We start from the raw sequence: 24793 nt of genomic DNA, 5'->3' as shown, positions 1-24793 counted from the left end.
AATTAGAAATACAATAAAATATAAAGCATACACTATATAATCTCAGGAGCAAGTCCATATGTGTTAAAGTTTCTGGAGAATGCCACAGGCATAAGTCCGTGGCACCCTCTCCATGAAGCTGTGATAATGCTATCATCTCTGTGCCCATTTTAGAGATTAGGAAGCTGAAGCCCAGAGAGAGATGAGACAACTTGCCTGTGGACCCAGAACTGGCTAAAAGATACAACCAGAATTCTAGCCCAACCATTCCTAAACACTTCTTTCAATGTCTAAAGCAGAGACCCTGGATCAAGGTTCCCTTCTACGCACCAGGGATATAGCCTTCTCTACTCTCTGCCCCTGCCTCTGTCTGTTATGAAGAAACACATCACAGTGGCCAGGCAAGGGACATGAAGAGCCTGCCAACTTTCCATGACACTACACACCCACCATTCATGACACCCAGGAGTCTCTTGACTATGTTTCCTCCGGGGGGCCTGTGCCATCTCGGATCCCAGCTGGGAGGCTCCACACAGCCACCAGTCAGCCAGGAAGCTGAACAAGAATGGCATCAGCTCGAGAGCTCTGGCTTTGTGGTTCAAACCGTGTAATGGAAAAAACAAGAAGAATAAAAGAAAAGGCACAATAATAAAACACCACCGAAGCCATCAATTCTCACCGGTAATGCTGCTTGGGTCTGCTGAGGTCAAGCGCTGGGCTGTCAGCACTCCAGGAGGAAGGGAGAAATCGTTTGGGGTTTTATATGTTTAACGGGGATGGTTATTTTTTTTAATTAAAGAAAATAAGCCTCCAAAAATATTGGCTGAGGGAATTTACAAGAGAGCGTACCAGTGTGCTCTGTGGAATTCTCCCATCCAGCCTTGCCAAACTGCAGAATTACTCACCCCGAGAAAGGCCAAACCCTGTCTTATAAACACTTCCAGAAGTGGAAAAGTGATATTATCCCCAATAACCACGTGTCCCTCACAGCTTGATTCCCTCCGAGGAGCCTCAAACATCATCCCCAGCGTGTGTCAAGAACATCCTGCTTAGTGCCTGAGATGCTGTGTCCCAAGGCCATCTGACAGTGTGGGGCTGTGGGCAAGGGAAGGCAGTGTGCCTTCTCCATCCTGTGAGGCAAGAGAGACACCGAGAAGGAAATGTCCGAAGTAAACCACAGCAGCATGGTCCCCATGGAGCTCTTCAGCGGACCCATCAAAGGATCCGTCCGTCAGAGGAACCATTGGCGTCTCTCTGATGGGATCACCATGGTGCCTGGGAGAGGAAGGTGAGTTGTTTTCATCGGAAGCTTAAGGACTCCCATGAAGAAGCCAGAGCATTACAGAATTAGGGGAAAGGTTGGAAAGGGCTGTGTGTGTACAGCAGCCATGGAGGGCAGGTTTTCACCATAATTGCCGCCACCACCACCATCACCACCATCAGCATCCCCAGCATCCCCACCATCCTCACCATCACTGCCATCATTACCATCATCACACCATCATCACCGTCATCACCACCATCATCATCCCCATCATCACCATCACCACCATCATCACCATCATCACCATCATCATCACCATCACCACAATGATTGGTGCCTCCTCATCCATGTTCCAGCCACCGTACTGATTGTTGTCTTCCCTCATTTGGTCCTAGGCCATCCCTCATTTCACGCAAATCCTTAAGAGCTACCATACACATGAGAAAATCCAAGTTCAGACAGCTGAAAAGAGCCGACAGCAGATTCACTCAGAGTCCATTCTATTCCTAAACTCTTGCGGACAAACTTGGGAGTGGTGATGGGCAAGCTCTGCCTGCACACCTGCTGTGTGGCAAGCACGTTCCCACAAAGCAGGCCCATGACGACCGAGTTGGGGACCGGCTACAGTAGGGCAGGGCTGAGGTCACTGGGCAAGTCCCGGTGTTCATGACACTCGGCTCCCCTTGTCACGGACCAGCATCCCACCAACGGGCTCTGATCAGAGAGAGGCACCAGACACAAGCCAGATCTCAGGTTCCTCAGCTCTCCCTGGGTGCTATAACCCACAGAACAGACCCTCCCTGACTCAGGCTCCCTGACATTCTGTTCCCTGGGAGTGGGTAGTGAATGACGCCATTGTCACTGGGTCTGGGTTGTAAAACATTACAAGGGAATATTGAAACCGAGGGCCAAACTGCACCATCAGCCTGCCGCCAGCTAATGAACCGTTTTCCACTGCACTGCAGTGGATTGAATCGGCCTTTTCACGAGAGCAGGTGGCAGGGAGCTGGTGGGGTGGGGGCTTTTGTTCAGTTTTGTTTTCTCTGGTAGGTGCTTACCCAATTTCTGGCAGCATTTTTAAACAACCAAAGAGGGGGGGCGAGGGCTGTAAAAGTCCCGTTCTTGTGGGGCAAATTCCTCTACAAGCTCCCCACTTTCATCTGAGACCTAAATTAAAATGGGCCCGGGCAAACACAGCCCCTAGGGAGCTTTCTTGGTGTGTTCACCTTCTAATCTACTTGGGGAGGTTATTTTGATCTGACATGTGTGGGTGCCACGGGAAACCAGGAGGGCACACCTCAGGGGGCACACACCCCAGGCAACATGCAGCTCGGCCCAGATAACAAATGGATTGGGCTCTCAGCTCATGGCAGAAAGGCAGAGAATCATCTCATTGGGGAGGATAGGCACAAATACTTTACATAAATTTCCCACTAGGGACATGTGGTTTGAGAGGGACCAGGACTCTCAGGGACTTCTCCTCGCGCTGGGGACAACCTTGCCTTACAGCTATGGGGTCATGTGGTTATACATCTCTAAACAGAGTAGTAGCAGGAATTGGCTCCTGGTTCTGATGCTGGTCTGGCTGAGTGAATGCCCCATACTTAAGGAGAGAGAGAGAGAGAGAGAGAGAGAGAGAGAGAGAGAGAGAGAGAGAGAGAGAGAGAGAGAGAGAGAGAGAGCTGACCTCAAAATCAATATACAGCCAAGGACGGCCTTCAACTTTTGTTTTCTGGTTTTTTGTTTTTTAAATGTGTGTGGGTGTTTTTATGTGAATGTATGTCTGTGTACCATGTGTGTGTCTGGTCTCCATGGAGACCAGAAAAGGGCACTGGGTCCCTAGGAACTGGAGTTATATATAGTTTCAAGCCACTATGTGGGTTCTGGGAATTAAATCCAGGTCCTCTGAAAGAGCAGCGAGCGCTCTTCACCACCGAGCCATCTCTCCAGATGCATTTTTTTAAATTTATATTTAAAAAATTGGGTCTATTTATTTTATTTTATGTGCATGAGAATTATTCTAGCGTGTGTGTCTGTGCACCACATGTGTGCCTGGTGCCCAAGGAGTTCAGAAGAGGGCACTGGATTCCCCGAAACTAGAGTTACAGGCAGTTGTGAACCGATAGGTAGGTGCTGGGAATTGAACCTAGGTCCTCTGGAAGAGCAGCCAGTGCTCTTAGCTGCTGAACCATCTCTCTAGCCCTGGCCTTCGTCTTCTGATCCTCCTTCCTCTACTTCCAAGTGCTGAGGTGATAGACATGCCCATCAGGCCTGGCTAATGCGGTGCTGGGGGTGGAACCCAGGGCTTTTCGAATGCTAGGCAAGTACTCTACCAACTGAGCTCTATCCCAGGCTCACTTTCTGAGGGGCAGGGTCATTAGAGAGTCTCATTATGCAGCCAAATTAGCTTTCAACGCCTGATCCTCCTGTCCCAGCTTTCTGAATGCTAGGAGGTAGGACAGGAATGCAAGACTCTGTCTGTCCGTTCTGAAGCAGAGCTTTGCACCTAGCAGGGCCTCTGAACGGGCTCTCCGTCTCAAAGATCAAGTACTTCGGGTTTGCCAATTTTTCTAGAGAGAGGGGTGTGTGTCTGCACCCAGCCCCCTGAAAGGGGTCTGACATTCCAAGGGTGGTCTTTGAAAATGCTATTGAGACAACTCTGAAATCACGGGGGAACCTGGGCCCGCCTCCTTTTGTCGCTTTGTCTCATTTCTTCCACTTACAGGAAAGGGAAACCAAGGCCCACCCTGCAGGGCATCACAGAGTCACAAGGGAGAAGCTCCATGGAAAGCGGAGCTTGGATGGGGCTGAGGCTGAGTGAGCTCTGAGGCTGTCCGTCAAGCAGACTTCCCTCACGTCTGCCATACCGCACTGCACAGAGCAGACCTACAGTTCAGTCTCAAACACGGGCAGGTTTGCAAGCTGGAGAGATGACCCTCAGCAAGGCAACCCACTTGCTCAGCAAGCCTGAGGACCAGAATTTGAATTCCCAGCATCCACAAAACGCTGAGTAAGAGTGGCATCCCGTCTGCAATCCCAGTGGGAGGGAGGCAGAGGCGGAGATCTCAGGAGTAAACTGGGTGTCTAGAATAGCTGAGTCAACGAGCTCTGAGTTCAAGTGAGGGGCCCTGCATCACCCTAGGAAGACACCTGACATTAACCTTGAGCCTACACACACACACACACATATACATACATACACACACATGCACACACATTCATACATACACACGCATACATACATACATGCACATACATATATATGTACATATACACACATGCACACACATTCATACATACACACGCATACATACATACATATATATATACACACACATATATATACACACACTTATATATGCTAATAAATAAGGGGAACAAGGGGATTTTTCTGGTATGTTCTAGATTTTGACAGGGGTTTAGATGTTACAATTATGTACATTTGTCAAAAGGCGAATGTGTACATTTCACTCTGGAAATCTAAAATAAAAGAAAGAACTGTGAACAAAAAAAAATTGAATCTTAGTTAATGATGCACACGCTGAAGGGTTTGGGGTGAAATGGCTCATTCCTGTGACTTAGTTTAAATTTCATCTGTTAAAATGAGAAGGATAGGTGGAGGGGGAGTGCATTGGATGGATGGATGGGTTAGAGGGGTAGATGGTTGTGTGGATAGACTGGATAGATGGCCTGGAAGAATGGACAGAGAGACAGATGGATAAGTATGTGATATGAGCAGAAAGTTATAGAAAACTTTTGCTCCATCCGGGAGCCACAGACTGCCAGGGAGAGGTAGAGAACTGTTTTCTAGCAAACTTCCTTGTAAGCCTGATAAATACTGCTGAAATACAGAGGAGGGAATCAGACACACAGTGATGATGGTGGTGGTGGTGGTGGTGATGATGATGGTGGTGGTGGTGGTGGTGGTGATGATGATGATGACGATGATAAGAATGTGGGAGCCTGGGAGTGTAGCTCCACACACTTAGCAAGATCAAAGCACTAGAGTCAACCACCAGCACCCCAAAATAACTAGCTAAATAAAAATATAAATTGCGTGAAGGATCTAGGCAGAGGTTTCTCCAATAAGGCACAGGAATGGAGGAAAGAGTCAGCTCTGCCAACGCTCTGCGGAAGTGTAAGGCGGTCTCTCCGGGGGCTGTCACCTCACACCTGCTAAGATGGCCACTATCGAAATGACATGAGATAACAGGTGTTGGCGAGAAGGTGGAGAAAAGGGAACCCTCTCCACCGCTGGTGGGGATTCGGTTTGGCACAGTCATCATGGGAAACATGACAGAGTTCCTTCAAAAGCTAAAAATAGAGGCACTCTATGATCCAGCAGGTCCCTTGCCGGGTCTGCATCCAAACAGGATGGGATTGGTGACTGGCTTCCCCTGACCATCACTGTCCTGGTCACCAGAGTCAAGACATTGAAATGGCCTATGCCTGCAAGTGAATGGATAAAGGGAGTGAAGAGTATGTGTGCGGTAGAGTATCAATCAACCTTCGAAAAGGAAGGACTCCTCTCACTGGAGACACCATGAATGCCCCTGGAGGGTGTTATGCTAAGGGAGGGAAGCCAGACACAGGAAGATAGAATGCAGGACCTCGCTCCTAGGTAGAGTCTAAAATGGTCCAACCTCTTGCAGGAGGGAGTAGAGAGTGGTGGCGGCCATGGGCTAGAGCGAGAGGCATGGAGACAGGCTGGTCAGAGAAGAGGGAGCTCCAGATGTGCAAGAGGGGGAAAGCTAGGAAGACACTGAGCAGCAGGGCATAGAGTTGATGGTGCTGCTCAGGGTGATGGCAGTGTGCAAAGGGGTAAGAATTAGGTGTTCCTAGGGGAGGAGAGGGAAAGGGGACATGAAGAGAGGGGAGGGGAGGGAGAAGGAGAGAGGAAGGGGAGAGGGGAGGGAGGGGGAGAGGAGAAAGAAGAGGAGGAGAGAAGGGGAATAAAAGAAAACAGTAGTTAGGCGAGGTGGCGTCCTGACTGTCGTATTGGGCTCTCTCGTGGTCTGTAGATCAAAGCTTTGAGTTCTACACTTCCATACATAAACATTTTGTCAACCACACTGCAGTAAAAATGGCAAAAGTAGGGATGGAGGAATGAGTGCCTCACAGCACCCGCTCTAGAAGGCAAGCGCCCTAAGGCAGGAGCGGCCATCCTGACGGTAAAAAAGTAGGAAGCTATCCCAGCATCCTACATGACATCCCAGATGGAGCCTCTGCAGGCAACCTCAGCTTTACAGCATCACTCATGGCTGGTTTTCCACTCACAACCTCACCCTCCCTCTTGTTCAAGATAAATGTGTTTCCGCCCCCCCCCTCCCTCCCCACCCTGGGAGCCCAGAATCCAGACAGGAGAGTGGGGAGTCTGGGCTGCTGACACAAAGAAGTCTCAAGTCACTTCTCTATAACCGGGCATTCAGTTGTCCTTTAGCCACAAGCAAGAGAAAGCAAGAGCACTAAGCCTTCCATAAGAAAGCCAGACGTGTGTGGTCAGGGGCTGAAAACTGACTTACAGATGAAGGAGGAACAGAGGCAGGAACCAAAGAACTGTAACTTTGGAAGGGCACCAGCCCCACAAATCCCTTGAAATAGTTGGGTTTTTTTCCCCTATGTATATACTGCATTGCAGATCTTTCTTGAGGTCATTTGATTTATTGTGTGTATGTGTGTGCATGTGTGTGTGTGTGTGTGTGTGTGTGTGTGTGTGACAGAGAGAGAGAGAGAGAGAGAGAGAGAGAGAGAGAGAGAGAGAGAGAGAGAGAGAGAGAGAGATGGGGATTCTCTATGTAGCCCAGGATGTCCTGGAACTTGCTTCATAGACCAGGCTGGCCTTGAACTCAGAGATCTGCCTGCCTCTGCCTCCCAAGCGCTGGGATTAAAGGCGTGCGCCACCACCAGCCGCTTTCATTGGGCTTTAAGAAGGGGACACTGTGGAAAGGGTGATACAAGCAAGGCCAAGCAGAGGTGGAGGACAATGTTCATATATAATGTAGCCAGGCTGAGTTCCTCCAAGGACTGCCACTGGCATGGGGGCAGCAGTGGGGAGGGGGTGGTTCTGACCTGGCTACTGTGTCCTGAGATCCAAACTTCCCCATTCTGCCTGCTGAGGACAGCTCAAAATTTACACATGTCTACCTTAGGGACCACTTCCCATTAAAAAGGCAGAGAAGCAAAGGTAGCAGCACTCCTGAGAGCATCACAGCCCTGAAGTGTGTCGACCCACAAAATTAGCTAGTCCCTGGTAAGATCCCATCAACACAAGCTGAGTATTCTGAACTCCCAAGCCCAAAAGGCTCCAGGGCCGGAAGCCTTTTGAGCACTGATGAGATTCCCCACTGGATGGAAAATTGCACACTTTTGCCATCAAAAGTGCAGGTACAAAAGCAGCAAGATAGTTCAGCAGGTAAAGGTGCTTGTCGCACATGAGTTCCATCCCCAGAACTCACATGAGGACAAAATGAAAGAAAAAAATAGCACCACAAAATTGTCCTCTGAGCCGGGCGGTGGTGGCGCACGCCTTTAATCCCAGCACTTGGGAGGCAGAGCCAGGCGGATCTCTGTGAGTTCGAGGCCAGCCTGGGCTACCAAGTGAGCTCCAGGAAAGGCGCAAAGCTACGCGGAGAAACCCTGTCTCAAAAAACCAAAAAAAAAAAAAAAACAAAAAACAAAATTGTCCTCTGATCGCCACACACAAACACGCTGTGGTATACACACACACACACACACACACACACACACACACACACACACACACACACTTACATTAATAATAACAATAATAATAACAACAATTTAAATGTAGGTGTAGGGTTGGGGATGTGTCTAAATGACAGAGCACTTACTTGGCATGTGCAAAGGCCCCGGGGTCTGTCCCCAGCAAACAAATAACTAACTGTAAGCAAGCCAAAGAACTGACCAGCACTGTGAAAACTGTATATTCCCTTTAGGCTGTGTGTACAAGACATCGAGACACAAATGAATCTTCATGGGTGGCGTTGAAATCGCTTATGGACATGCAATGATCCAAAGTCCACCAAACTCCCAACTCTGAAAGGTTTCTGTGCTCAAACATTTTGAGTGAGGGACATTCAGTCTGGACAACCTATAGCAGAAAGGCCACCAGATCTCATGGCCATTCTGTAGAAGAAAAGCAGGGAGTACCCGGGGCCTCTGCAGCTGCCTCAGATTCAATACCCATCCCTCACTCTGGAGAAGGGGTTCCTCTCTATCCCCTCACTCTGTAGAAGGAGGGTCCTCTACCCCCTTGCTCTGGATAAGGGGGTTCCTCTACCCCCTTACTCTATAAAAGGGGGTTCCTCTACCCCTCACCCTGTAGAAGGGGGTTCCTCTACACCTCACTCTGTAGAAGGGGGTTCCTCTACCCCTCACTCTGCAGAAGGGGGTTCATCTCTACCTCCTCACTCTGTAGAGGAGGCTCCTCTCCACCTCCAGGGCATCCTTGCTCATAATGACGGCCCTGCCTCTCAGTCACCTGTGTGACCCTGACAGGCCCACCTGCCATGTGACCTCAACAAGATATGCACCACCACCCAGCACAGCCAACATGGGACATCACTGTGGCTGTGTCTTTCCGTGCGTGCCAGGCAGTTTTAAACCGCAGTATGCCCCTTGTCCCCCCACCTAGGCCAGTCAGGGACATCAAGAATCTTCTAGGATAGGCAGAGCCCATGTTGGAGAAGCTACGTGTGGGTGCTCCAGTGCACCGGCAGTGAAGAGCCCACAGAAAGCTGGCAGCATCAGATGCAGATCGTGGGAGTGTACAGCCTGGGCACCCGCCTTCCCTTCCCTCATCCATAAGCCCCGCCAAGATCTGGGAATCACGAGCACATGGTCTTGCCAGCATATGCTGCAAGTATGGATCATTAGATGGATTTCGCTGAATTATACAATGCTGGAGGTACTTCAATGGCCCTGGAGTCCTCTGTGGAGGAACTAAAGTCGCCCCACACCCTTCTCTCCTTTTTGCAGGCTAGAAATGCATTTCCGAGACATTGGGGAAACCCCATGTTCCACTTTACCTGGCTCAGATTGTCACATACAAAGAACAGATGGGATAAGCTAGGGAAAGGACCTCCCAGCCAGCCTGGGACAATTTGGGATTCATTTGTTTGACATCACGAGTTATTGTTTAGGTAAGTCTCACCCAAAGGCCTATGGATTGAAGACTTGGGAGGGACCTGGAGCTGGCTAAATGGCTAAGAGCATTGGCTGCTCTTCCAAGGGACCCGGGTTCCATTCCCAGCACCCACATGGCGGCTCACAACCATCTGTAACTCCAGTCCTTTTCTGGCTTCTGAGAGCATTGTATGTATGTGGTGCACAGATATACATGCAGGCAAATCATCATGCACATAAAATGTAACAGGTGGATCCTAGCAGGATGCCACTGGGTTTTGGGGTCTGCCCTTCTCAGGGATCTTGAGACACCTCCCCTTTCCCACTTGCTACAAGGTGAGCTGATGCCTCTGCCTCACTCTCTGCCCTAGAGTCCTGCCTTGCCACAGGCCCAAAGTGAGGGTGTAAATTGACTGTGGGTTGAAATGTCTGAAACTGTCACCCAAAGTAAATGTTCCTCTTTTTAAGGCGATTGTCTCTGGTGTTTGGTTGCAAGACCAGAAAGCTGAATTACAACATTTCATTCTTGCACTGGCCCTGATCGTCTGCAATTACCCTCCCTTTCACGGGTGAGAGACAGGTGTTCAGTGGGCTAGGGGAGCCCCAGAGCTACCCAGGACTCCCCCAGTCCCAGTGCCTGTTGTCTGTACTTGATCCCTGGTTCCTCTGTGCTGGCACGTATTTGCATATCCCAGTGCCTGGTATACAACAAGCACTTAATAAAGTTATAAGATGAATAAGCCAACAGATCAAAACCTTTACACAAAAAATGAGTCTCTGGACCTCAGTTTCCCCTTTGCGATGCGGGGGGGACGCCCCCCCCCGGAGGGCATGGAGTGGTTCTCATGGTACCACCCTGCCCCTGCTTCTCTCCAGGTCCCTCTGAGACCTTTGGAATCTATACCCTACTCTTCAAGACCGTGACTCCTCCCCAAAGCCTCCCTTGACCTAAGCCCCAGCTCCCCACCCTTCAATACCCAGGTGTTTTCAAGCTGTCTAAATATTCCATAGACACGGAAGTCAAGTTCAAGGCAGGAATGTCAGTGAGGAGCAGGGTGTGGGGTTGTCTCTGGCCACAGTGGAGTCCCAATCCTGCCTAGGGGCTGAGCTGGCATGCATGCGCAGGGGCGTGAGGTCTGCTGTCTTCTTGGCAGCAGCATCTATTCTGGATGCCAAGCCCACCACAAGCGCCAATCATTGCCTTCATTCATCTGGGAGCTGGCCTTCCTGCTTGCCTGCCTGCTTCCTTCCTTCCTTCCTTCCTTCCTTCCTTCCTTCCTTCCTTCCTTCTTTCCTTCCTTCCTTCCTTCCTCCCTCCCTCCCTCCCTCCCTCCCTCCCTCCCTCCCTCCCTCCCTCCCTCCCTCCCTCTCTTCCTTTCTTTCCTCCTCTCCCCTTCCCTCCCCTTCCCTCCCTCCCCTCCCCTTCCTCCACTCCTGTTGACCTAGTCTCATTCTCTACCCAGTAACATCTCTGAGACCTCAGCACCGATACACAGGTGAGTCCGTGCACCCTCTAAAGTCAGCTCCCCCGTCACCACTCACCTCTTAGGACTTTGAGGAACACTGACAGTGAGAAGCTGGTGTGTGTGTGTGTGTGTGTGTGTGTGTGTGTGTGTGTGTGTGTGGCAGTCCCCACCTGTCTAAACAACCCGGGTGCGTGTGCACTATCACAGGAAGCTGGAAATGGGCCATTTACATGGTTTTATTTTATTTTTTTTTTACCCCAGCTCTCCTGTATTTATTATAAGCAGTGATGGCTCCTGTAACTGGACCCCATAAATGAATACTGGAGAAGAACTAGGTGACTGCTGTGTTTGTCCAAACACAGCATCAGAAGAATGAGAGAGTAGCAAAGGGTTCGTGTCCGGGTCTTGGCCAAGCTGGTCCAGAACCCAGATAGCTCAGTGGAAGAGCTGTGCAGGCCTCCAGAGCAAACCCTGCCTCTCTCTCATCCCTCCTCCTCCTCCTCCTCCTCCTCCTCCTCCTCCTCCTCCTCCTCCTCCTCCTCCTCCTCGGGTCAGCTGTCACCGAGTGTGTGGAGGACAGGAAACAGAATTACAAGATTAACCGTGAGCCGGCCTTTATCACAGCCCACTCCAAGAGCCACAGGCCTCGCTTGTCACTACCTACTGCAACCTGGGGGCTGGGACAACAGCCCAAAATAAATTCTGAACAAAGTTAGAACTGAGAGTCCCAGGGAGATCTCCCCCAAATCAGGGAACGTGTCCTGAGAATGGACTAGGATCCAGGTTCCCTGGGGGGGCATTTCTCAAGTCATTTTTGTTGTTGTTGTTGTTTTGGTTTTTTTGAGATAGGGTTTCTCAGTGTAACATCTCTGGCTGTCCTGGAACTGGCTTTGTAGACCAGGCTGGCCTCGAACTCACAGAGATCCACCTGCCTCTGCGTCCCAAGTGCTGGGATTAAAGTCATGAGCCATCACCTCCCGGCCAAGTAATTCTTACAAGACCCTTAAAATGTGTGGGCTACACTTATTTGTGCCCATTTCACAAGTGGGGATATTGAGTCTCTGGAAGGTTAATTCACTTTCCCAGAGTCGCACAGCGACAGAGCAACGGGTAACCCCAGCTTGGATTGACCTGGGAACTCTGTTACTTCGGCCACTTTCTTCCCCTCTGTCACTGCCCCTAAGGCCACCTGCAAAGGGCTGGATGATGACACACTTTGTCTAATGCCCAAGAAGGTCTAGCCTTCTCTCTGTTTCCCAACACGCCTCCTCAGATGACCACAAAGACCTATGGTTCTTAGGCTCCCACATGACAAACAGCCATGACTAGTCTCCTCCCCCTTTCTTCCTCCCCCCTCCCTTTTCCTCTTTCCCATCTGACACCTGAACAGAAAGAGACACACTCAAACCAAAACAGGGGTGATGGGGAGGGTGGGTTAGACCATCCATGCATCCTAGCTCTCAGACACCTGTCCTTTCTCCACCTGCCTCTCTTTTTGTGTGTGACACCTGTTCTTATGAGCTTCCAAACAGCAGGGTCCAGCAAGGGGAAACGAGTCAAGGAAGAAAGAGAGCTGTTGGGGAAGGGAAGGGAAAGATCAGGGACAAACTGAACACAGGTCCCAGGGCTACAAACAAGAAAAATCAAACAGTTCCAGAGTGCCTGCTTTACCATGAGCCAAGCAAACAGAGCCAGGGAGTAGCAGGGTCTGATGGGAAGGGTGTGGCTGGTCAGTGGTAAGAGGTCTGCTGGACCTCCTTCCACAGTGATAGGAACCTGAATGGTTCTCGTGTGTACAGTGATCCTGTCTGGTTGTTTTCCAAGGCTCTCTGTGGGACTGCCTGGAGAAGACTCCAGAGGAGAAAGGGGCCGCCATCAGTGTAAGTCAAGAGGCTGCCGCCATCAAGGAGGGTGATGGTTGGAGTTCAATCTGGCAGGAGACGGGTGATGAATGCTAAGATGCCTCAAGAAGAATCAGGCCAGGAGAGGAGCCCAGCAGTAGAGCATGGACTTATCATGTGTAAGAGCCTGAATTTGGTCCTCAGCACAGAAAGAGATACACTCCTCAGGACCGGTGAGGCTGGAGAAGGAGGTTGCCCCCTGACCTCTTCAGTTCACCACCCCTTGTAGGAAGGATGGTAGAGGTGGGCGATGCTAAGACCCTTTGGTGGCCTGGGCTTCTACAAGGTGGTCCAGGTTAGACCTTCACCTGTAGCTCTCAGACAGGGCTTTAGAGTGGCCATGGCGACCTCTGTAGCAAAGTCTCCACCAGCGTGGGATGTGACTCTGAAGTGGCTGGCTGGGGGACTCAAGTAGTTAGGTAGGACTTAGATGGGATTTTTGTTGGCACAGGCTCCTCTGGACCTAGGACTACAGCAAGTGCCGATTTAAAACTGCATTTTGAGAATATTGAATTTAAATATTCCTGAGGCTGGAGAGATGGCTCTTCCAGAGGACCTGGGTTTGATTGCCAGCACCCACATGGCAGCTCACAACCATCTGTAACTCCAGTTCCAAGGGATCTGACACCCTCTTCTGACCTCCGTAGGCGCTGAATGTACATAGTACATAGACATATATGCAGGGAAAATATCCATACAAATAAAATATTTTTTTAATTAAATTAGTTTCACAGCACACGGTTCTTAGCCCAGTGTTTAGACTCCAAGACCATGGGGTCTCCACCCCTCTCTCTGTGTTTGGTCCTTCACCCTTCTTTGAATGACTATGTCTCGAAGCTAACTGAATTTCCCTTTCCTTCTCTTCCAGGGTGTCATCCATGATTTCATTTTATTCTGAATCACTAAACACATTGAGAAGGAAAGAGAGACAGAGAGAAAGAGAGTATGTGTGTATCTCTGTGTGTGTGTGTGTGTGTGTGTGTGTGTGTGTGTGTGTGTGTGCTGCAGCAGGTCGAGCTGGAAGTTGAGAGAATAATCGACAAACTGCCTTGCTAGTTCACTCACTTCAATCAGCCCCAATTCCCTCTCTCCGCTTGTTCCCACCCTTTCTATTTGTCATATCAGCGACTGCGACCACAGGATATGTAAAACTAGCAATTGATTTTTAGCACTGGCTGCCAACTCGCACCCCCACCCCCCCACCCCCACCCACCCCCGAGGTGCCCTGGACACCACCTGGTGTCAAGTTGGTCTGTGTTTCACGGCGCCCCCCCCCCCCCAGGAAATGGAATTGTTCACTTCTCCGTCATTTATGGAAAGCTGTTGCTGAAAGAACAGCCTTCATCAGCTGAGATGAATGAGAGGAGACAGGAAAGGTTTTCATAACGGGGGAGGGACACACGGAAGGGGAGGCACACAGTATTGGGTCCCTGGCCAGCTGGATTCTAGTCTCCCACCCAGACGTTCACACTGCAGGCTGCCTGAAAGCATCCATCCAGATCATAAAGGTGATCAGAAAAGGGGGCCGGGGGAGGGGGGAGAGGGCGCGGGGAGATGGCTCATTCCATAATGTGCCTGTGCCTGCCTCACAAGTGTGAGGACCTGAGTTCAGATCCCCAGAACCCATGGCAAAATCCAGGCTCGGTGAGGCTGGTCTGCAGCCCCAGTTGTGGGGAGGTGGACACAGGAGGATCCCTGGAGCTCCATGGCCAGCCAGCTTGGCTGAATCAGGGAGCCCAGGTTCAGTGAGAGACTCTGTCTCCAAAAAAAATAAGGTAGAGGAGGGATTGAGGAAGGTACCTGTGTTGACCTTTAACTTACAGAGAGACAGACAGACAGACAGGGACAGAGAGAAGGGAATAAGAGATCTCTTTCTCGGTCGGATGGCAGCAATGTTGGGGTGGGGTGGGGTTGTGGGGTGCATCTTGGCCCAATTTCTTACCTTTGCATCCGAGACATCCTGTGCAGTTCCATGTCATCGCTGCCCCGAAAGCCTTTGGCGAAGGGGTTGTTCTCGATCTTCAGCTGTGTAATCTGAGAGGAGGAGGAGGAGGAAGGGGAACAAGTTGGTTCACATTTGATTACCACACAGGAGGACCTGGGGACAAGTGCGCATAACAAACGTTATGGAAAAGAGGCTCCGGACACAATACAGCCTGTCACAGTGACAGGACTCCCCATCAGAGTGGAGGCTTTGAAAAATGTCCTAGGTCAGGAGGTTGTGAAAAGGAAGGGGAAAACCTGCATTTGGTTTACTCATTAATTGGAGTCATATTCTGCATCGTGTGTGTGTGTGTGTGTGTGTGTGTGTGTGTGTGTGTGTGTGTGTGTGTGCACGCATACATACATGCACATGTGTGTGTTGAGCATTCTGCACTTCAAAGGAAAAGGAAGCCTCAACATTTGGCTCTTCTTCCTTAGGAAGCCGTGAGTGTTGACGTGGTGACTGCATATCCCGCACAATGTGGTAATCTCCCGATCGCAGAAAACACATCTTGATCATTGCTTTCAAAGGTCCGGTCATGCCCCATTTCACCATTTTGCAGACAGCACTGACTAGCCCAGGTGTCAAACACTGCCCAGTACGATAAACACCAACATCTGAGCCTCCCGCAGATGGTAGCCGTCCCGCGGCTCCGACCCTCTGTGGTTTTTCTAGGCAAGGAAGTGGGAACTCTGTCTTTAAAATCTGTGTCACAACCCTGAAGCAGAACTGTGTGTTTTCTCATGTTTTGGTTCAAGGCCCAACACTTTAATGTAAGCCATCAACACATATTATATTAGCGTCAATGGAATAGTGGATCCAGGTGGCAGACCTCCGCCATATGGAATTTGCTACAAGTGTTTCCTAAAAGTTGTGTGTGAGTTTAACTGTCACACGGAATCACATGACAGACACCAGGGCATTATGACTACCATCGGCAGCTCAGGGCTCCCCTTTGGGGCCACAACCATATCTAAGAGCGTCCATACACTGCTTCGCTTAAATTGGGGTCTGTTCTGTTTTCTTTACATGCATGTGTGTGTATAGGTGCCTGTGTGCGTGCATGCATGCTCACATGTTTAGGAGCATACATATGAGGGCCCAAAGTTGACACTAGACTTCTTCCTGGGTCTTTCTCCACCTTATCTGATGTGGCAGAATCTCTTCCCATGAGTCCAGAACTTGCAGATTCAACTAGCCTAGTTATCCAGCTGCCCTGAGGTTCCTCCCATCTCCACCTCCAGAGTAGTGTGGTTATAGGTGCCCCAGCTGTGACATCCCAGCATTTGTGTGGCTGCTAGTGATCCGAACTCCAGACCTCAGGTGTGTGCCACAAGGTGTTTTGTCTGCCAAGCCAGCTCCCATTTAAGATTTTTTTAATTTAATTTACTTTTGTTTTTCTGAAACAGGGCCTCTCTATGTAGCCCAGGCTGGCCTCTAGCCTAAGGTAATTCTAAGTGCTAGGATTATAGGATTACAAGTATGAGCCCCCACATCTATATCAACTCCCTTTCTATTCAAAATTATTTTACTCAGAAATATTGTCCTCACGACTCCACATGACAAAGGAGAATCCAGGTGTGCCAGAGTTACTTGGTGTTCAATAAAAAAAAAAGATGACAAACTCTCTTTTGACATCCACAGGAAGCTCTGAAACCAAAGCCTGACTTCTGGTTTTAAGGAGAAAATCTGATGCCAGTAGAGAAGGTTCTAGAACGAACTAGTCCTGAACTAAAACTCTTTCATGGAAAACTAGAGAGTTCACGGATGGGATTGATTGGGGGTTGTGTGGGGAGCAAAGAAGGTGCAGAAATGGATCTAATTAATAAAAAACGGGGGCGGGGGGGGGGGCTGGGCATAGTGGCGCAAACCTTTAACCCCAGCACTCAGGAGGTAGAAGCAGGCAGATCTCTGTGAGTTCTAGGCCAGCCTGGTCTGCAAATCAAGTTCCAAGACAGCCAAGGATATTTCACAGAGAAACCCTGTCTTGAAAAATCATAAACACACACACACACCAAAATGAACAAACAAACAAAAAAACATAACAAAACCAAAACCAAGGGAGGAAACATGTGCATTTATGAAATATTTAAAAATCAACCATTATTTTTTAAAAAAAGATTTACCTTATTTTAAATTATGTGTATCTGTGTGTGTTGTGTGTTTGGGCACGTGGGTGCAGGTTCCTGCAGAGGCCAGAAGAGGGCATTGGATCCCCTAGAGCTAAAGTTATAGGTGGTTGTGAACCACCTGATGCAGGTGCTGGGAACCAAACTCAAGTCCTCTGAAAGAGAGGTGTGTGCTCTTACCAACTGGGCCGTCTCCTCAGGCCCTGTTTATTATTATTATTATTATTATTATCATCATCATCATCATTATTATTATCATTATTATTATTAATGTATGTGTATATGTAACTGTGTGTATGCCACAGCACACACTGAGGTCAGAGGAGGGTCTCATGGAAGTGGTTTTCTCTTTCTGCCTTTACACGAGTTCTGGGAATTGAACTCAGGTCCCCAAGCTTGCTCAGCGGGTGCATTGCAAGCTAGGTCATCTCACTGGCCCTAAGAGAAGTTATTAAATTTATCATAAAATTATTTAAGTGTAGAGGGGTGGTGATACATTGCTGTGGAAGACAAAGGACAATTTGTGGGAGTCAGTGTTTGCCTTCCACCCATGTGGGTCCCAGGGATTCAACTCGGCTCATTAGGCTTGGGGAGGCAAGGTTCATTTTCTGAAGTGTGTGCATGGCTGAGTGGATGAGACAGTTCTCAGTGTTTGAATTAGATGGACACAGAGAGAGACTCAATCCCATCCATGAACACTCTAGTTCTCCATGAGAGAGTTTTAGTTCGGGACTAGTTCGTTCTAGAAACTTCTCTACTGGCATTGATTTTCTCCTTAAAACCAGAAGGCAGGCTTTGGTTTCAGAACTTCCTGTGGACGTCAAAAGAGAGTTTGTCATCTTCTTATTGAACACCAAGTAACTCTGGCATGCCTGGATTCTAACCTCTAATTCTTGATCCTCCTGCCTCAGTCTCCTGGGTGCTGCCGTCACAGGCCTTCATATTGTGTCTGTCGCTTTCTGATTTTGTCTTGACCCTTCAGTGTAAGCCAGAGTCTAAAAATCATTTCAGAAAATCGTCTTTGAAATGTGTGCTTCTGAATTCAGAGGTCTGCCTGTCCTTCTAAGACTTGGTCAAAAAGCACAATCCAATGAAGGACAAACTTTTAAAAATGAATTTGCAAAGATTAACTGAAAACTTGATCACATAAAGCCATGTATGCTGGCACATACCTATAATCTCAGCATTTTGAAGGTTGAGGCAGGAAGATTAAGAGTTTGGGGCTAGTCTGGGCTACAGAGCAAGCCCCTGTAATAATAATAATAATGATGATGATGATGATGATAATGATAATTATAATAATAATAAATAATTTGGACTGGAATGCAGTTTAGTTACATATGCAGTTTAGTTAACATATGCCTAGCATATAAAAAGTCCTAGGTCCAAGTGCAGAAACATAAATAAAACACAGGGCACACGCCTGTGATTGCATCACTCAGGCAGTGGAGGCAGGAGGATTAAAAGTTCAAGGTCATTGACTATATATATACACTGAGTTCAAAGCCAGCTTGGGCTACATGAGACTCTATTATAAACAAGCAAAATAACAATAACTAGGTCATTTTAACAGGATGGAATAATTCTCAGTCAAGTCGTTCCCACCCCTCCCCCCACCCCAGTCCCTGAAGCTGGGCCCTGCCAATCACTGTAACACTGAGGACAAATAAGGCTGTGAACCCGGGGCTACATCAGAGCCCAGAACACCAACGTCCCACTAAGAACTCAGGACCCAAAAACTGGTCAAAGGAAAAAATGAAAAACGTGGGCTTTCTTTTGTCTAAAAAAAAAATTAATAATAAAAGCTTTTTGCTGGGCTGGAGAAATGGCTCAGCAATTAAGAGCATTGGCTGATCTTCCAGAAGACCCATGTTTGATTCCCAGCACCCATATTGTGGCTCACTCCACCTGTAACTCCAGTCCCCCGGTATCCGATGCCTTATTCTGGCCCCCGTGGGCACCGGGCACACACATATGCACAGACGTACATGAAGACATAATATTCAAACACTCATTTTTCAAAAAGTCAAAAACAGCTAACACACACACACACACAATAGTTTTTTTGCTCACATTGATTCTTTCTATGTCACCTCACTCACAATCTCATTATTCCTTAATTTGTACAAAACTATGACAGCAGCCAGGCATGGTGGTTCATACCTGTAATCCCACGATGCACAAGACTGAAGCAGGAAGGTCATGAGTTTGAGGCCCCTACTGAGACTGTTTAATAACAAAACAAGGCCGGGTGTTGGTGGCACACACCTTTAATCCCAGTACTCGGGAGGCAGAGCCAGGCGGATCTCTGTGAGTTTGAGGTCAGCCTGGTCTATAGAGCGAGATCCAGGACAGGATCCAAAGCTACACAGAGAAACCCTGTCTCAAACAAACAAACAAACAAACAAACAAATAAACAAAACAATGGGTTTTGACCCATTGCATAGGATAAAAAAAGTTATAGATACACTTAAACATATCGTTTTTGAGTATGTCCTTTAAGGCGGTGCTGGGAACAGAACCCAGGGCTTTGCACACACTGGTCCATTGCTCAGTGCTGCGCCACACTCCAGCTGCCCTTCTTGTAGGGACTGTATAGACTCCTCTAGGATATATGCACTGCTAGGGAGGACTGGAGTGATGGGTCAGGGGTCGATGGCCTCTAGCACAGGATCTAGGGGTGCAGAGACAGCGGAATCCCTAGGAACTCACTGGCTAGCCAGTCTAGCCAATTGCTAAGCTTTTGGATTCAGTGAGAGGCCCTGTCTCAGAGAGAAGGCAGGGAGGGCCAGTGAGATGGTTTAGCTGGTAAAGGTTCTTGTCACCAAGCCTGGCAACCTGAGCTCTAGCCCTAGGACCAATAGGAGGGAAGGAGAGAATTGACCCCCTCAAGTTATCATCTCCACTTGTGTGCATAGTGCACACACACGCATACACACCTACACACACGCACGCACGCACACACCACAGACAAACATCCACATATGTGTACACACACCACACATACGTGCACACACCCACACACCACAGGCATATACAACACACATAGGCACACACACACACACACACACCACACGTGTGCGCACACTCAGAATCATCCTCGAGAAATCCTTCTAGACAGACTCTGTGGTGAAACACATCTAAATTTTGCACACGGCCTCCTACACTATAAACCAGTCTATAAACTGTAGGCTGCACGTCAGCTTATGAGCCCCCAAATCCGCACACCTGGAAGCCCTGCACCTACCCAAATGCTCCAGGGAAACCTACTTCTATTGACCATACAAATGCACTCCCTTCCAAAATCAGCCTAAAACCGGATATCCGGAGAAGGGGGGGGGGCAAATATAAATGCCCGCTCCAACTGGTGAGACAGCAGTTGTAAAAATTAATGAAAATAATTGTTGCAAATTCTTGCTTTTGGAGGGAAAAAAAAAAACCCAGCTCACAAGAGCCAAAAAAAATCTTAATTATGTCTCTCTATTAGGGGCTTCATTTCCTGGTCCAGACCAGAAAGCTCGTACCTCATAAATATGGACTCCATACACAAGGACTTAAGCTGGAAGAAAGTGCCTTGGAATGGAAAAGTCAGTTAATGTTGGGGGATACGCATGCTTGCATACACAGCCATTGTAGTAAGAGCCGGGAAATGAAATGCCCGAGTGACTTGTGTTTAACACCTACATATTTCTAGGCAGTGTGCTGGGGGCTGCTGACAACCGCGGAGAGAACCCAAACAAAAATGTGTCCCGTCCCCCGCCCCCCCCCCCCCCGGAGTGAACGCCGTGGCTGGGGAAGAGTCGAGTTTTTAAATATCTTTTTTTTTTTTTCCCCTTTTTCAGGCTGTCAAACATCTGGGGAAATAACTCCCAAATCCAGCGTAGGATCACAGCTGGGCTGAGGAAATACAGCTCGCCATTGAGAGTCCTGTGCTGAAAGGGTGTGCAGGTGCCTCACTGCCCAAGAGAGGAACCCTGCCACATACTCATCCTTACCTGGCACCCGGCTGGCCTGGAGAAAGCATCCTAGGGACACTGAGATCTTTGAACCCCTCCCCAGATAGCGGCTTGCATTCCCCAGATATTCCTGGCTGTCCACTCACCCAGAAGATCCCCTCCCAAATTCTGTCATTCCAAACAAAACAAGTAAGTTCTTGACTGACCATGATCACAAGGACCAGCATTTGGGGTTGTTTTTTTTTTTTTTTTCAACCACAATAACAGACCTAATTTTAAAATAACAGTCATTCAGACTTTAATATAACCAGGGAGTGACAGTGAGCAGGCAAAGAGCTCCTCCCTCCCTCCCCCCCAAAAAAAAATTTTGAAAATTTTGAACAGAGCTGACCGGCAAACAAACTGACCAGTGGCTACAACCACACCATTACCTCATCATGACGCTTACGCCATCCCCAGGGATTATTTTGTGATTATCTTACGTAATCCTCCCAAGGACCTCATGAAGTGGATGCTGCTGCGATTCCCATTTTATAGATGGGACACTGAGTCAGATTCTGCCTTTGGGTCTGAGCACTCTGCCCCTCCCCCCTTCCCCGGGTCCACCCCTTAATCCACAGGGTGTTAACATCTCAGCTGGTTTACCCATGCCCTCAGCCTTCTCAACACCCGTTCCAGCTGGGACAATAAAGCCTGAGACGCTGTCCACAAATCATAAGAAACCATGGCCCAGTTATTTCAGTCACACGTCGTATATCCACCCCGAGGAATGTTTTCTATGGTCTTGAACTTGACTGGGAAGTGTATCACTCTTGGGCTCTTCACAAAGAAAATGAATGACTTCGGGACTCCACAGGTAAGAAGTAGGGAAGATCCTGTGGAAGATGGGGGTGGTGGGGCAGAAACTTGTCTCCTGTGAACCCCCCTCTTCGGTGTGTCCAAAACCTCTCCACCTGGCTAAAAAGGCCTCCATGTGTGGTTCAAGTGGGGTCCCACACCCAACTAATACAGGAAGCAATTCCTGGGGGTGGGGGAGTTTCTGTGAGGTCATCAAACACACACCCAAAAGCGTGGCTGGAGGACCCACACTGGCAGATCTTTAGACTGTGCTCAAAACTCATACATGAGCCAGCAAAATGGCTCAGCAGGTAAGGGTGCCTGGCTCCAAGCATCAAGACCTGAGTTCAAATCCTGGGACTCAGGAAAAATAAATAAACAACCAAACTCTCACAAGTTGTCCTCTGACCTGGACAAACAAACCATAGCACATGTATAACCACTGCCCCCCACCCCGACACACACACACACACACACACACACACACACACACACACACACAGACACACACACACACACACAGAAATACGACAGTGTTGGGGGGTCTATCCACATGTCACACGTGACATAGCAATCTTCAAGAGGCCAGAAATGCAGCTCAGTGGCAGGATGTACGCTTAGCAATGCTTGCAGCTGTGAGTTCAAACACCACCATGCTCAAAAACAAAAAGTGCATACTGTATGAAGTTAAAAACAGAGATGGGAGAGAAAGAAGGGACGTGAATGTTCACAAATTGCACACAGTGCAGATGTCATAATCTCATCACGACGCAACTCAGACCACGCCACGGATCCAGGGACCCACTTTTTTAAAGGTCATTTTATACACACACACACACATACACACACACACACACACACACACACACACACACACACACACACACACACGCTACCCTTCCTCTAGGAACCTAGGCTTGCCTGAGTGGGAGGTGGCTGAGGTATTTGTGGCCCTGTGGACGGTCTGGGAACCTTTAAGCACAGAAGGGTTGGGTTTGCAGAGTCACCGAGGGAGGGAGCCCATCTCTGGAAGTGCGACTCAGGGTAAACTTAGTTTCGCAGCTGACCTCACCATTTTTCCCTTGGTGGGGTCAGCTCTGTTCTTTTCCTTTTAAGAAGTAATTGTGTTGGGGAGGGGGCAGGGGTTTCTTCTGGGGCAAGGGAAGGAAGCTCTCCCTAGATCTGGAAGGGATCATCCATCACAGTGCTGGGCCACTTACAGTCTGGATTCAGAGACTACCCTCAGTGGGTTGTAACAGGATTGATTGGTTGAGGCATTATCTACCACCCCAGCCAGCACCAGAATGACCTCCACTGGATGATCTGGAACTAAACCTGCCTATGACCTTTCTATGGCCTGCCCTGCCAGCCTCACAACCTATAGCTAACTTCACCCAGATTGGGGGAGGGAGGGGCTCCACGAAAGGGAGCCGGCCTTCACTGAGCTCACATGGAATGAACACACACACACACACACACACACACACACACACACACACACACACACACACACACGTTAGCCTTGGCTATGCCACCTGCCCCATTGCCACTTGAGGGGCCTCTAAAAACCGGGACACTGGTCTCTCAAAGGAAAAGGCAATGCTCTCCAAGGGTAGCATTAGCCATGCACCTTTATTCCCACCCTTTCTGTAGGCTCGCACCAATTAAGTGCATGACAAGATGGTGCTAACTAGGAAAGGGTGGGTGAGAGAGATCCTCCCCCACCGTGAATATAACGCGAACAGCTTCAACTCGACCCCTGCCCAGGTCCCTGGAGGAGAACAGAAGCTGAGGCTGCCGGACTGTGGACCCACCCTCCGTCTTTAAAGGACTGCATTCCGGTGAAGACCTAGCGCATGCGTCCAGCGGGCCCCCAGGCTGCCGGCTCCCCGCTCCCAGAGACTGGGGCTTACCTTGTGATTCTGGTACGAAGTCACGGCGATAAACGCGGTCTCCGGAAAGACGTGGGTGCAGAACGCAGTATTCTTTGAACCAAATCCATTATTTTCGTCTGCTTTCACGATGTGTAATCGGGGCTGGTATTTGTGCATGGAGTTCAGGATAATCTAAAAAATAACAGAGAAAATGAGATTGTCAGAAGAAAAAAAAAATCAAAACTCCCTTTGTTTCCAGCTAGATCCTTACTCCTCCCCCTCTTGACTGCCAATTAGCTTTATTATATAGGCTCTCAGAAAGAAAAAAAAATAGTCTTTTTTTTTTTCTCATCTGTTTTGAAAAGGGGCCAGTGATTTCATTTAAAAGAAACATTTCAAAAATGACAATTTCCACATAAGAAAGTCAAGGTAATATTCCAGGAACCTACCCAAAGCACACAAGGCAGTAAATCAGAATTCTTAATAAAGTTTGCTTAATAAATTAACTCTGTGTATAAGGGCACTTCCCGCCCCCAACAGGAGCCTGGCAAGTCTGGAGGCGGGAACCGGTGGGGGTTGGGAAACCCGCCGGACATCAATGGGGCCTCGAGGGACAGGAAGAACAGCGTATGTGCATGCATAATACAAAGTCATGGCACACACCGGCTCCTCGAACTCCACTCCTGAGGAAGGCCAAGGGCTGATGAAACTCCAGCCAGACCAACCTCAAACCTAGGTCCTTTGTTTTGAAACATGAAAAGGAGGAGTCAACGAGAGAGAGAGAGAGAGAGAGAGAGAGAGAGAGAGAGAGAGAGAGAGAGAGAGAGAGAGAGAAAGAGAAAGAGAGAGAGAGAACTCTGTTTATAGGTGAGAACTGAGTCTGGCTTCCTAAACAGTGAGATGGGGAGTAAGTGCCCCCCTGCAGTCGACCCCACTGAGGCAGCGACTGGTTGACCTGGAGGTTTCCTTTCTTTTACGTTTGGGACTCAAAGACAGATCTCTACCTCTGCTGGGAATGGGGTTGTGTTTTTTCTCCATTCCTAGGGTACTCCGAGTGGGGCTTTCTCCTTCGGATGTGGTGGTTACTGCTACAACCATATTACTATTATTAGGAGATGGAGATGGAGGATCCCTGGTTGCACATTCTGGCTCGAGTCAGGACAGCTGCATAAGCATTCATAGTAATAAAGCCAGGTTTGCCATCCAGATGACGCCCACATTTTGATGCCGAGGGGGAGGGAGGGTGGTTGTTTAATAG

At 48.9% G+C, this 24793-nt stretch overlaps 1 protein-coding gene across 4 annotated transcripts in view; it reads right to left on the bottom strand.

The window, feature by feature from the left end:
- Tbx5 (T-box transcription factor 5) overlaps nt 1–24793 on the bottom strand; it is a 52454-nt gene that overhangs the window by 15086 nt on the left and 12575 nt on the right. For all 4 annotated transcript variants that reach the window (XM_042268062.2, XM_042268063.2, XM_042268064.2 and 1 more), the window contains 2 exons: nt 23575–23727; nt 14698–14789 (listed from right to left, as the gene is read on the bottom strand). In XM_042268062.2, coding sequence (XP_042123996.1) covers nt 14698–14789; nt 23575–23727 — 245 coding nt within the window. The remainder of the gene's footprint in view (nt 1–14697; nt 14790–23574; nt 23728–24793) is intronic.

This window comes from Peromyscus maniculatus, chromosome 23 (assembly GCF_049852395.1).
Source record: "Peromyscus maniculatus bairdii isolate BWxNUB_F1_BW_parent chromosome 23, HU_Pman_BW_mat_3.1, whole genome shotgun sequence".
In the NCBI taxonomy this organism is placed as follows: domain Eukaryota; kingdom Metazoa; phylum Chordata; class Mammalia; order Rodentia; family Cricetidae; genus Peromyscus; species Peromyscus maniculatus.
Note: the sequence above shows the minus strand (reverse complement) of the source record. Positions and strands in the feature narration are given on the sequence as shown.